This window comes from Salmo salar, chromosome ssa19 (genome assembly GCF_905237065.1).
Source record: "Salmo salar chromosome ssa19, Ssal_v3.1, whole genome shotgun sequence".
Lineage (NCBI taxonomy): Eukaryota > Metazoa > Chordata > Actinopteri > Salmoniformes > Salmonidae > Salmo > Salmo salar.
This window is the reverse complement of record NC_059460.1, coordinates 55,901,769-55,915,905: the sequence shown is the minus strand read 5'-3', so window position 1 is coordinate 55,915,905 and position 14,137 is coordinate 55,901,769. Positions and strand designations below refer to the sequence as shown.

Sequence of the window (14,137 nt, the reverse complement as noted above, 5' to 3'; positions counted from 1 at the left end):
GGAAAAACTCAGGGCCACTAGATCCAAGACAGTATAGTATAAAGATAGGCAGAAGCTGCTTCTCCAATAGTAATCCCCGATCACACTTGTAGGCGACGTCATGGTGACGTTGGCTAGCTGAACTCACATGCAGAAACATGTTGTCTCGCGCTGAACTGCGCATGTGCAGGCTGTCAAATCAAAGGCACTCCTTCGATATAAAGTTGTTTTTGACGGAAATTAAAACGGGTCAGTTTGTCACGTTCATGAGGTTGGAGTAATAACATGTTCAACTAATTAAGACTTTTCTCGAATCTAGGTTGTGCCTTTGGAATTTGAGAAAATTAACAACTAAGGAATCATTTTTCACCTTTCTTACCAGCTATGTTTCCATCCAATTGGCGACAGATTTTAATGCGAATATTCTAAAATCCCCATGAAGAATATATGCCTATATTCCCACCAGTTGTGTTTCCACCAAACGGCATTGTTGCGGATACAAATGAGTGCAGGATGAGGTAGTGCACACAAAATGTACAGTTTTCATGTACCGAATAAAAATCTAACGTTTTTATGTGTTTCCATCACATTTTCAATTCCATCGCAAAAACTGTTACGTTAAATAGTAAATGTACCTCCTCTGGTCTTGGCACCTGCGCTCTAGCCAACAGCTCACAGATACAGTGCGGGTTGGCTGTGCAGGTTGGCTAGTCTACATGAGATTATTATGAATAAGAGCGAGAATATTTGTATTTGTCAAACGGCAGTCAAGCATCGATTATCATGTCACCAGAATAAGACCCTCGATATTTATTGGAAAGGAGCATCAAGCTCATCACCGTGCACTTTCACCACCCTTTGAAAATGCCTCATACTTTATCTAATCTGTAGCCTAATAAATTGCATGCTTTCCCAAATCGTAGTGGGAGGAACACACAATATATCATCGCGTGACTCCAAGTTTACTTTGATATGATGGTTATTATATCAATATTTGTGCGTTAAGGCGTTTCCATTGCCATTTCTCGCATAATTCATTTTACCGATGCAAAAACAGCCCACCACGTCGAACGAACAAATGATCTATCTGCATTTATAACACTGTACCTAGACTTCCTGTTTCCATCACAGCTGTCAGGATTTTTTATAATATGGTATGACTTTACTCGCATAAAAACTGTGGATGGAAATGTGGTTACTGATTTCTCAAACGTCAAATCCCGGTTTGGCTTGCTTGGTCTGTTTCGCAAGCGTTCCCGGAAGTCTAACGATGTTGCACCTCTGGGTTTAGAAACTTTGTGACTAGAGGTTCACATCACAGCATTTCCTTTGAAGCCCTCATATTGTATCTGATCATATTGTATTGTAACATATTGTATTGTATATCGTATATCGTAGGCTAGAACCCTGAATGCTGATTGGCTGACAGCCGTGGTATATCAGACCATATACCACGGGTATGAAAAAAACATTTATTTTTACTAATTACGTGGATAACCAGTTTATAATAGCAATAAGGCAACCTGGAGGTTTGTCTTATATGGCCAATATAATATGGCTAAGGTATATGGCCAATATACCGCAATGTGGTTTAAGTGGTACATATACTGCAATGTGGTATATGGCCAATATACCGCGATGTGTCGTGTCTAAGAACAGCTCTTAGCCGTGCAATATTGGCCATATACCACATCCCCTCGTGCATTATTGCTTAAATATATCGTATAGTATACCATATCATACTGTACCATATCCTATCTGTAACATTTGGTCAGAAACTTTAGTCAAGAGGTATGTTGGTGACGTTGAACCAAGGCCTGTCATTACTCAGACTTATTCAATCAGTACTTCCTTGACTGAATTACCAGCAACAGGGACCTTGACTGAATTACTGGCAGTGGAACCGCTTCACTGCTAAGGCTACTGTGTGTGTGTGTGTGTGGCTAAAATGTTATTTTCCAGTTGAGTTGGGGCTATCACTGTTGATCCCAGGGAAATTTAAGTAGCTAACTATAGTAACACCTTGTGTGCATCAATATACATGAGGTGGTGAGAATGAAAACAGTGTTGAAAATGCAGATCTCAGTTGACCATGTGGCACATACTAGCTTCAAATTACATTTCAATTAGTTTGTTTCTCCTCCCAACAAAATACTCTTTTGTTTTGATGTAGTGAATTCAAGTTATTTTGGGCTCCCGTTGTGTGACACAGATTCACAGAAGTTTGAGTTTGTTTAGAAGGAATTTAGGTCACACCTGATTTCACAGCTCTTAAGTAAATAAGTAAAACCTTTCATCTGTTATTTAAAAGCTCCTTATAAATGTTCTGTAATTCTCTACCTTTAGTTTTTCATGGAGAAATCAGGGCCGGTGTCAGAGCCGGTCTCAGAGTGGGATCAGGTCCCTTCTGTCCATGTAATCACATTCATTATGATCTAATAGGCAAAACTGATCGTAGATCAGCACTCTTACTCTAAGACACTATATGAATACCGCCCCGGCCCCGGCCCCAGACCAAATACACCATACGCTTGCCACTCAAATATTGCACCAGTGAACCTGAATATAAACTATATAAAGTGTACAATCAGACACACACCCCTGAAGTTTATTGAAGCACTTTGGTGAGACAGGATACATATCTGAAATCTGAAATCAAGTTAATCAGTCTTTTGGCAAGTTCACAAAGACATTTCTCATTGAGAGCTTTTATCATAGACCTCTGAGTTGGCCTTTTTAAACTGCCATTTAAGCCTTGTTATCCAGCTTGTGTATCTCACTGTGCTGTGATCGATTCGTTTTGAAGGCAATACTCTGGATTTCAATGGTGCTGTTCACCATCTACAATTTATTCTCAGTATTGTTTTGATATATATAAAAAAAACTACAATACAATAGCAGAGACACATTAAACTACTACCATTTGCATTTCATTATTCCCCAATTGAGTACAATTGCAATTCCCTCTCCCCTTATTATTATTTTACGCATTTTTCCTTGTTGCCATGGCAAACCAGTGGAAAAAAGGAAAGAGATCCTTGCGGTTGTCTTGGATACGAGCACTTTCCCCCTGTGAAGCAATGAGAGGAGGAGCAGAACCTGTGGGAGTGCGGGCAGGGTTATTTTTAGGCGTGACGCGAGCCACGCGTGGATTAGGATTTGGTTGTGGTGTATGTGTGTGCGCGTTTGTGTGTGTCTGTTCCTGTCAGAGTATGTGTGTGTCAAAGAGTCTGTGTCTGTCAGTAACAGTGTGTGTGGGTGAGAGAAAGTGTTTTTGTGTGCGTGTGTTGGCATCACAGCTTTAAGGTGAAACCTACCTGTTGGGGGTAGATATAACACCTGTGTGCCAGGGCCACACATTAAGAAAGTAGGTGCTGGCTCCTGGCCAAGATGTGGATCCAAGACACCTAGTTTATGTAACAACAAACCTTTCAAAAATATATATCAGAGACCTGTAAATGACCGTATAGAAATAGAAATGCTACCCTCAGTGTTTCTCACTCCTCTCTCTGAGATTGTGTTGGCAAATCCTGTTGTCGTCCATCCCTCTGTTTGTGTGGCCCTGGCCCAGTGTTAGTGTTTCTCTCCACTTCAGCTTTGCTCTTCTCTTAATTGGTTGGCAGGGTGGAGAGATGATGATTGCAGACCTGCGCTGCGAGCATGATGTCATGGCAGCTGTGGTGTCGATGTAGCCTCGGCTCAGTATGACAGAGAGCATGGGACTTTGGATCACAACAAAAGACAAAGCAGTTCCCACAATATAAAAGACCTAGCAGGAACACACTACAGACCCTGATCTCTGTTGTAGAATCTAATGCAACTATTGTACATTTATATACCCTTATTATTTAGATTGGAAAGTGCTTTATAAAGGCTTAATCGCTTAATTACAATTTCATCCGTTTTTAAAATATGCTAAGAAAATGATATCATTCGGTGTGCAGCGTCATTGGGCTGATTTTGCCCCTGCATAAGAAACGCTCCGAAAAAAAAGAGGGAGAGAGCTGGCGAAATAAAGCAGGAAAATGCTGACCTCTCTCTCTCTCTCTCTTCACCCTCTGTAAACCCAGCTCAAGCATGGCCAAGGCTGCCTGCAAGCTGCCTGCATACTTTTAACAAGCTCTGTCATTTGTGTGTTCGTGTTTGTTGTGCGTCTATGTGTGAGAGAGCAACTGTATGTGTGTGCGTGCGCGTCTGTGTGTGCTTTATCGTGTGTGTGCTTGCCTGTGTGCTCTGTCATTTCCCAGTGTGAACCCCGGAGGGCTGGGGGGGATAAGCTTGGGGGAAGGACTGGTGTGAACGTTTTAAGAGCCTGATCTGCGTAGATCAGAGTTATACAAAGCCCTGGGCAGTGGTAGAGTACATTTCACACTCTGGCTTTCAGTGTGTTTCAATGGCACAGCAGGAACTACAATTCCAGCTTCTGTCTAAGTGCTGATGTGGTGGTAATATACTCATCTGCATAGACACACACTTTTTAGATGATGATTGTGCTTTGTGCTTTATACTGTAGGAAGTGTGTGTGTGTGTGTGTGTGTGTGTGTGTGTGTGTGTGTGTGTGTGTGTGTGTGTGTGTGTGTGTGTGTGTGTGTGTGTGTGTGTGTGTGTGTGTGTGTGTGTGTGATGAGGGGGTTGAATGATAGACTTTCCCTCCTATTTGGCTACCACCCCTTCACCCTGACCACAGTCTGCGGTATATTGTCATGGCAACCAAGAATTAGCATCCTTGGTTGCTGTTCTCCCTCATCGACTTCTCTTTTTCCACCTCTGTTCCATCTCTCTCTCTCTCTCTCTCCAGCTCTCTCTCTCGCTCTCACACACTAACGTCTCACTCAACTCTTCAATCCGTCGCGACTTGTCCTTGATATCTCACGGCTGTAATGTAATGCAATTCTAGGAATCTTCTTCACAAATCCATCGGCAAACAATTTATTTAGAACATGTCTGAAGTTGTTGAGCCTCTCCAGTCAGTTCCTGATGACATTAAGCGTAATGCCAATGGGTTCAATCAGATGCCTTAACAATCCTCTCCAAGCTAATACAACATGTTATCCAGCCCACCCCCTTACTGGAGCCAATCTCTCTAACTAGCTATAGTTGACTTCGTGGAAACTGAGTTGGACAGTGTGGGTGTTACCTATAATTAGACGCTGACAACAGGGGAATGGGCATGTGTGGGCATGGAAACTATACTGGGACTGGGACTGGGTGGGCGTAAATAACACGAGGGAGAACTCCCTCAGTCTCCCTCTACTGCTCTTTGTCTGCTTCTCTTATCGTCCCTCCCTTCCTCCTCTTGGTCCATTTCTCCAGTTTGGTGTTTGAGGGTGGTCGTATTCATAACTGATGAATAATTAATGTTTGTTTACCATGTTCTTCTCCCTACCTCTCTCATTCTCTCTCTCCAGCTGACCTAACACGATTCAAAGAAGAGGATTTGGGAAGACCAGATTTCCAAAATGCCCGTGGCATCATCCAGCTCGGACTCTGGTAAGTGGCTTGGCCTCGCCGTGACAGAGCGATAGAAAGAGATAGAGATAGCGAGAAAGGGGTGAAAAGTGTGTGTCTGTGTGTGTGTGTATGTGAGCGAGAGACAGAGAGACAAAGGGAGAGGGAGAGGATGAGGGAGAGAGAGGGAGAGAGAGGTAGAGGTCCAAGGTTTTAATTGTTGACAGGCTTTAACCTTGGGGGAGGTGAGAGAGAAAGCGAGAGGGTGACAGATAGAGGAAAAATAGGGTGAGAGATAGAGAAAAAGGGAGAGAGGAGGGGTGAGAGAGGGAAAGAGAAAGAGAAGAAGAGATGTTTCAACCTTCTCTGATGAATGAGACTGGATGAATGACCCCCCCCCCCCACTCCAGCATATTTCCACATAACAGAGAGAAACACAGCTAAAAAGAAACAGAGAAGGAATGAGAGCAAGAGAAATGATGGAGGGATAAAAAGAGATAAAGCGTTAAAGTGGGAGAGAGACAGAGACAGAGAGAGAGATAAAGAGAGAGATGGAGCAGGTAGGGACAGTTTATCACGTGGGGCCCTGCAAGTTATCTGGTCTCCTCTAATGTGAGTTAATGATGTGCCTAATGAAGCAGTGAATTCGGACTCCAACTCAGACTTATCAGTCTGGCTGCCTGGAAGGATCTGTCTGTTATTAGACCTCACTACCCTCCAATGGAGGCACACTGACCTTGGTGCCCCCCCCCCTGACCTTCCCCCGATGAGGCTTCTCTAGTGGGTATTAGTGTTGGGGTGAGATGGGGGTTTGGGAGTTTTGAGATTGGGTGGGCTGATTTCTCTTCAAATAAATCCTTTCAATTCCTGATTGTGGGCTGATTTCTGTGTTTGCTATTGGACAGGGAGAGGGAGTGGGAGAAGGACATTGACAAGGACAGGAACACAGGACAGACACATACACAATGACAAAAACAGAGACAGTTAATTTATCTCACCATTGGGAGATGGAAGAGAGGGGAAATTCTCTCGTTTTAAGTGTTTTCACCAATAGCTGGCTGACTCAATGTATTACCGAAAGTTGTATGGCATCTGATGTGAAATATATGTAGCTCATGAGTTTGAGCAGGCGAGGAGAGGAGGGGAATTTAGATTTATGGCGGTTCAACCCCCTGAGATATTGAATGTGCATTAAATCTGTTTTTAGAAATGGCCCGCACGTCAATCTCTGTTTGTAAACTAGCCAAGGGGGAGATCTCCCTGATGGACATTTTCTGTAACCAAGAATAAATTGTGCCGTGGAACAATTTCTTGTCTCCCAGTTATCAAAAAAGTTAGCATTTTATAGTATAGCTATTTTTTGGTACTGATATGCAGCCGGTTACAATTACATTTTGATTTGAAACGAAGAGGTGGTTCATGCACTCGGTCAATGAAGCCGTAAGGTTTTTATGTGCACTACTTCGTGAGCATAATGCTAATAGCTAGCTACAGCCACCATACTGTGCACAGAGAAGGTGAGGAGGAATAGTTTTTAGAGTTTCATAGCTTTCCCAATCTCTCTTATTACTTGGATTTTGGCAATATCTCTATTCTCCACCCTTTCACGGAAGCGTGCACTTGCACACTCCTGTCTTGAATTTAAAGGTATAGGATTGGTTGGAAGGAGTTTTCATCAGTGTTAAATTCATACGGGAAAGAGTCCAAGTGTAGGGTGGAGAATCAGGACACGGCCAATGTGTGGTGAACCGTGATGATGTCACTAAACAGGAAGGACGTTCTTGATATAAGCACCAATCAGAAGATTCCTCCCTAAGCCCCCGAGCCCTCCCTCCCAACACACACACACACACACACACACACACACACACACACACACACACACACACACACACACACACACACACACACACACACACACACACACACACACACACACACACACACACACACACACGGTAGTGGCTAGTAGAAGATCATTGTGCCTTGATTCCCCCTTCCTTTCCAAGCATCACACCTCCCACGTGAGCTGCATCACTCTACCCCTCCTCTTTTCCCCTTTATTTCTCTCTCCCCCTTCCTCTCTCCTCTGAGAAGCTTCCATTCAGGGGGAGAGGCTCAGTCATCCTTGGCAGCTTTCAGGAGCTGCAGGTATTGAGAGGAGGAGGAGGGAGAGGAGCAAGAGGAGAGAGAGAGGCGCTCTGAAGGAGGGGAGGAGAGAGGAGGAGAGGAGCTTCTCTCAGGCTGTCTCAGGTGTGAGTGTGTGAGTCGTCGCTAGGTGTGTGAGTCATCGCTAGGTGTGTGTGTGTGTTTGTGTGTGTGTCATGGAGGTGTGTGTGTGTGTACCACATGGCTGGCAGCCTGTTTGGAAGATTCTCCCTGGAGGACTCTGTCCTGTCCCTGGAGTGCCTGGAGCTCAGTGGGAAAGGTAAGGACAGGTGGGTGGGGTGATGCTCATGGTGATGGGGGTCATAGAAAGGCTGAGGGTTTTAATGGTTTATCTATGGTGAAAGGATTAGGGTTTTAATGGTTTATCTATGGTGAAAGGCTGAGGGTTTTAATGGTTTATCTATGGTGAAAGGATTAGGGTTTTAATGGTTTATCTATGGTGAAAGGATTAGGGTTTTAATGGTTTATCTATGGTGAAAGGATTAGGGTTTTAATGGTTTATCTATGGTGAAAGGATTAGGGTTTTAATGGTTTATCTATGGTGAAAGGCTGAGGGTTTTAATGGTTTATCTATGGTGAAAGGATTAGGGTTTTAATGGTTTATATATGGTGAAAGGATTAGGGTTTTAATGGTTTATCTATGGTGAAAGGCTGAGGGTTTTAATGGTTTATCTATGGTGAAAGGATTAGGGTTTTAATGGTTTATCTATGGTGAAAGGATTAGGGTTTTAATGGTTTATATATGGTGAAAGGATTAGGGTTTTAATGGTTTATATATGGTGAAAGGATTAGGGTTTTAATGGTTTATATATGGTGAAAGGATTAGGGTTTTAATGGTTTATCTATGGTGAAAGGATTAGGGTTTTAATGGTTTATCTATGGTGAAAGGATTAGGGTTTGCACTCTATTGATAGGGGTCATAGAAAGGATGAGGGTTTGGACTATATGGTAATAGGATGAGGGTTTTGACTCTGTGGCTCATCTATGGTGAAGGGATGCAGATTTGGATTCTATGGTTGATCTATGGTGAAGGGATGCGGGTTTGGATTCTATGGTTGATCTATGGTGAAGGGATGCGGGTTTGGATTCTATGGTTGATCTATGGTGAAGGGATGCAGGTTTGGATTCTATGGTTGATCTATGGTGAAGGGATGTGGGTTTGGATTCTATGGTTGATCTATGTTTGGCTGGGCTCCACTTACTCCTTGTATGTATTGGTGTAGAAATAGAAGTGTAGTGCGGTTGTGAGAATTATGAGCTATCTGGGAGATACAAGCGAGACATGAGTACCAAAGGCGATAGGGTGTGGATGTGCGAGACTCATTGCTAAGGTGTGAAACTGTATTCACCCAATGTCAGAAATAACTAACAGCGGAACCTCAAGCATATGGGACTACTTATCATTTTGTATGGTATTCCTGTCCTTTAATTTGACCATTGATCAAGTGGAATTATTACATACTAGCTAAACTATTGTATATATAGATTCATTGTCCCTTATGACTGAAGGAAAATGAGTGCATAGAGAGAAAACATGTACTACTTTACGCAGAGCCCTCAGATAGCCATAGAAATATAATCAATCTATTTCATTCGATTTCTATGACAATAACCATTTTACTCTTCATGACAAATATGGCTGCCCGTAACAGTAAATGGCCGTGCGTTACAATAACCAGGAGATAGATAGTGACAGCCTCCCATAGAACAAAACTGAATGATAGTACATTGAATATACTGTATGTGCTCTCAGTGTGTGGGGGAAGTGCTCTTATAGATTCTATCCATAATTGATGGTATTAATTCATGTTGCATTTATTGCGTACTATACTGCATCCGTGTCCATGCTGTTCACTAAGGAAATGTGTCACTGTACAAATGGATAGTGGTGGAAATGGAACGTAATGTCACGTCCTGGCCAGTATAAGGGTTAATTGTCATTTTAGTTTGGTCAGGACGTGGCAGAGGGTATTTGTTTTATGTGGTTCAGGGTGGTGTGTTAGTTAGGAGGGCGTTTGATTTATTATTTCCCGGGTTTTGAGTTATGGTCTATGTTGATGTATTTCTATGTGTAGTCTGGTTGATCTATTTCTATGTTGAGTTAATTGGGGTGGACTTCCAATTGAAGGCAGCTGTGTGGTGTTGCCTTTGATTGGAAGTCCTATATTAGTTGGGTGTGTTTGTCTGTGTATTTGTGGGAGATTGTTTTGTGTTTAGCCTTGTGCCTTGCCAGATTGACTGTTGATCGTTCGTTCTCTTTGTTATTTTTGTACGTTCATTCTGAGTTAATAAACGTCAAGATGAGCTTACACATACCTGCTGCGTTTTGGTCCTCCATTACCAACGACAAGCGTGACAGAATCTCCCACCACCAAAGGACCAAGCAGCAGAGGAAGGAGCAGAGGGAATTTGGATTGGATAAACGGGAGAAATGGAGCAAAGACCGGGAATGCTACCGAGGAACACGACTGGTGATTAAACCCGAGAGGCAACCCCAAGATATATTTTTTTGGGGGGGCATATGGGTAGTTTGGCGGGGCAAGTTTGGAGCCCCAGGCCAAATCCCCGGACTGTTTCTCGGAGGCCAGTTAATGGACAGGTCTTATGCTTCGGGGTAATGGGTGTTATGGCGAGGCCAAGTGTTTTTAGACCAGTACGCGCTATACCAGCGCCCCGCATTTACCAGGGGGTAGTAGGCATTCTGCCAGAAAGGGCGATGCCAGGTTTAAGCTCGAGACCGCCAGTAAGCCTCCATGGTCCTATATATCCTGTTCCCGCTCCACGCACTAGCCTAGAGGTGCGTGTTCCCAAGCTGGCATTTCCAGTACCAGCACCACGCACCAGGATTATAGTGCGTCAGCCCAGTCCAGTACGTCCTGTTCCCGCTCCACGCACTAGCCCTAAGGTGTGTGTTTCAAAGCTGACATATCCAGTACCAGCACCACGCATCAGGCATCTAGTGCGTAAACCCAGCCTCGCCAGTCTAAAGTCGCCAGAGCTGCCCGCCAGTCTAAAGTCGCCAGAGCTGCCCGCCAGTCTAAAGTCGCCAGAGCTGCCCGCCAGTCTAAAGTCGCCAGAGCTGCCCGCCAGTCTAAAGTCGCCAGAGCTGCCCGCCAGTCTAAAGTCGCCAGAGCTGCCCGCCAGTCAACAGTCGCCAGAGCTGCCCGCCAGTCAACAGTCGCCAGAGCTGCCCGCCAGTCAACAGTCGCCAGAGCTGCCCGCCAGTCAACAGTCGCCAGAGCTGCCCGCCAGTCAACAGTCGCCAGAGCTGCCCGCCAGTCAACAGTCGCCAGAGCTGCCCGCCAGTCAACAGTCGCCAGAGCCGCCCGCCAGTCAACAGTCGCCAGAGCAGCCCACCAGTCAATAGTCGCCAGAGCCGCCCGCCAGTCAATAGTCGCCAGAGCCGCCCGCCAGTCAATAGTCGCCAGAGCCGCCCGCCAGTCAATAGTCGCCAGAGCCGCCCGCCAGTCAACAGTCGCCAGAGCCGCCCGCCAGTCAACAGTCGCCAGAGCAGACTGCCCGGAACTGCCGGAGTGGCCGGACTGCCCGCCAGTCAGGGGTCGCCAGAGCAGACTGCCCGGAACTGCCGGAGTGGCCGGACTGCCCGCCAGTCAGGAGTCGCCAGAGCAGACTGCCCGGAACTGCCGGAGTGGCCGGACTGCCCGGAACTGCCGGACTGCCCGGAACTGCCGGGGTGGCCGGACTGCCCGGAACTGCCCCGAGCTGCCCGACTGCCCCCCGGCGATGCCAGAGTGGCCCGACGGCCTGGAACGGCCAGAACCGGAGCCACCTCCAGATATAGGTGGGTTGGGGAGGGGGGGTGTAGCACAGTGCCGTCGTTGACGGCAGCCACCCTCCCTTCCCTCTCTTTAGTAGGGGGGGATTTTTGTTTTGTTGTTGTTTGGGGTTGTTTTTCTTAAGGTGCTTCCGGGGTTAGCACCTTTAAGGGGGGGGGGTACTGTCACGTCCTGGCCAGTATACGGGTTAATTGTCATTTTAGTTTGGTCAGGACGTGGCAGAGGGTATTTGTTTTATGTGGTTCAGGGTGGTGTGTTAGTTAGGAGGGCGTTTGATTTATTATTTCCGGGTTTTGAGTTATGGTCTATGTTGATGTATTTCTATGTGTAGTCTGGTTGATCTATTTCTATGTTGAGTTAATTGGGATGGACTTCCAATTGAAGGCAGCTGTGTGGTGTTGCCTTTGATTGGAAGTCCTATATTAGTTGGGTGTGTTTGTCTGTGTATTTGTGGGAGATTGTTCTGTGTTTAGCCTTGTGCGTTGCCAGACTGTCTGTTGATCGTTCGTTCTCTTGTTTGTTATTTTTGTACGTTCATTCTGAGTTAATAAACGTCAAGATGAGCTTACACATACCTGCTGCGTTTTGGTCCTCCATTACCAACGACAAGCGTGACACGTAAAGGGATATTGGATACCTGGTCAGTTGCACAACTGAATGCGTTGAAGCTTTCACAGGACGTACTGGATTTATATGCCTTTGTTAGACAAAATGTTGCGTTGACGATCATAAGTAATTATAATACACATTCAATAAACAGCTAGATAGAGAGGTGAATGTGGAGTGAATAAGATAACGCTTGTGGTTTGTACTACTGTACAACACAGTGAGGTTGAGATGTGCAGTTGAAGTCGGACGTTTACGTACACTTAGGTTGGAGTCATTAAAACTCGTTTTTCAACCCCTCCACAAATGTCTTGTTAACAAACTATAGTTTTGGCAAGTCGGTTAGGACATCTACTTTGTGCATGACACAAGTAATTTTTCAGACAGATTATTTCACTTATAATTAATTCACTCTATCACAATTCCAGTGGGTCAGAAGTTGATTGTGCTTTTAAACAGCTTGGAAAGTTCCAGAAAATTATGTCATGGCTTTAGAAGCTTCTGATAGGCTAACTGACATCATTTGAGTCAATTGAAGGTGTACCTGTGGATGTATTTCAAGGCCTACCTTCAAACTCAGTTCCTCTTTGCTTGACATCATAAGAAAATCAAAAGAAATCAGCCAAGACCCCAGAAAGAAAATTGTAGCCCTCCACAAGTCTGGTTCATCCTTGGGAGCAATTTCCAAATGCCTGAAGGTACCACATTCATCTGTACAAACAATAGTACGTAAGTATAAACACCATTGGACCACGCAGCCATCATACCGCTCAGGAAGGAGACGCGTTCTGTCTCCTAGAGATGAACGTACTTTGGTGCGAAAAGTGCAAATCAGTCACAGAACAACAGCAAAGGACCTTGTGAAGATGCTGGAGGAAGCAGGTACAAAAGATTCTATATCCACAGTAAAAGGAGTCCTATATCGACATAACCTGAAAGGCCACGCAGCAAGGAAGAAGCCACTGCTCCAAAACCGCCATAAAAAAATCCAGACTACTGTTTGCAACTGCACATGGGGACAAAGATCGTACTTTTTGGAGAAATGTCCTCTGGTCTGATGAAACAAAAATAGAACTGCTTGGCCATAATGGCCATTGTTATGTTTGGAGGAAAAAGGGGGAGGCTTGCAAGCCGAAGAACACCATCCCATCAGTGAATCACGGGGGTGGCAGCATCATGTTGTGGGGGTGCTTTGCTGCAGGAGGATCTGGTGCACTTCACAAAATAGATGGCATCATGAGGTAGGAAAATTATGTGGATATATTGAAGCAACATCTCAAGACATCAGTCAGGAAGTTAAAGCTTGGTCGCAAATGGGTCTTCCAAATGGACAATGACCCCAAGCATACTTCCAAAGTTGTGGCAAAATGGCTTAAGGACAACAAAGTCAAGGTATTGGAGTGGCCATCAAAGCCCTGACCTCAATCCTATAGACATGTTTTGGGCAGAACTGAAAAAGGCGTGTGCGAGCAAGGAGGCCTGCAAACCTGACTCAGTTACACCAGCTCTGTCAGGGGGAATGGGACAAAATTAACCCACCTTATTGTGGAAGCTTGTGGAAGGCTACCCAACACGTTTGACCTAAGTTAAACAATTTAAAGGCAATGCTACCAAATACTAATTGAGTGTATGTAAACTTCTGAGCCACTGGGAATGTGATTAAAGAAATAAAAGCTGAAATAAATTAATCTCTCTACTATTATTCTGACATTTCACATTCTTAAAATAAAGTGGTGATCCTAACTGACCTAAGACAGGGAATTTTTACTAGGATTAAATGTCAGGAATTGTGAAAGACCTTAGCCAAATACAATTAAACTCAGTTTATGAAAACTTCTGACTTCAACTGTATTTCCTAATAGTAGTTGACGTGACAGGCAAGACAGTCTGTCAGTTTATTCACATTAGTCCTTCATTGAGGAGCTCCCTCCTACCTGCTGTTTTGTGTATTCGCTGTTATTCGGTTAATCGGATGCAACAGTGCGCTTCTCAGAGCGGTCACATTCGGGAGTGTCACCGACAGAGACACAACCTTCAAATAACATCCGTCTCTCTCTGCCCTCTCTGGACCAGGACCTGTCAGACGAATACTCAATCACATGTCCCAAATGGCAACCTATTCCCTATGTAGTGCACTA

General features: G+C 44.7%; 1 protein-coding gene across 2 annotated transcripts in view; it reads left to right on the top strand.

The window, feature by feature from the left end:
- Positions 1 to 14,137, top strand: part of mpp2b (MAGUK p55 scaffold protein 2b) — a 43,741-nt gene that overhangs the window by 5,432 nt on the left and 24,172 nt on the right. For both annotated transcript variants that reach the window (XM_045702509.1, XM_014159011.2), the window contains exon 2: positions 5,388 to 5,469. In XM_045702509.1, the coding sequence (XP_045558465.1) occupies positions 5,439 to 5,469 (31 nt within the window). In that variant the 5' untranslated portion in view covers positions 5,388 to 5,438. The remainder of the gene's footprint in view (positions 1 to 5,387; positions 5,470 to 14,137) is intronic.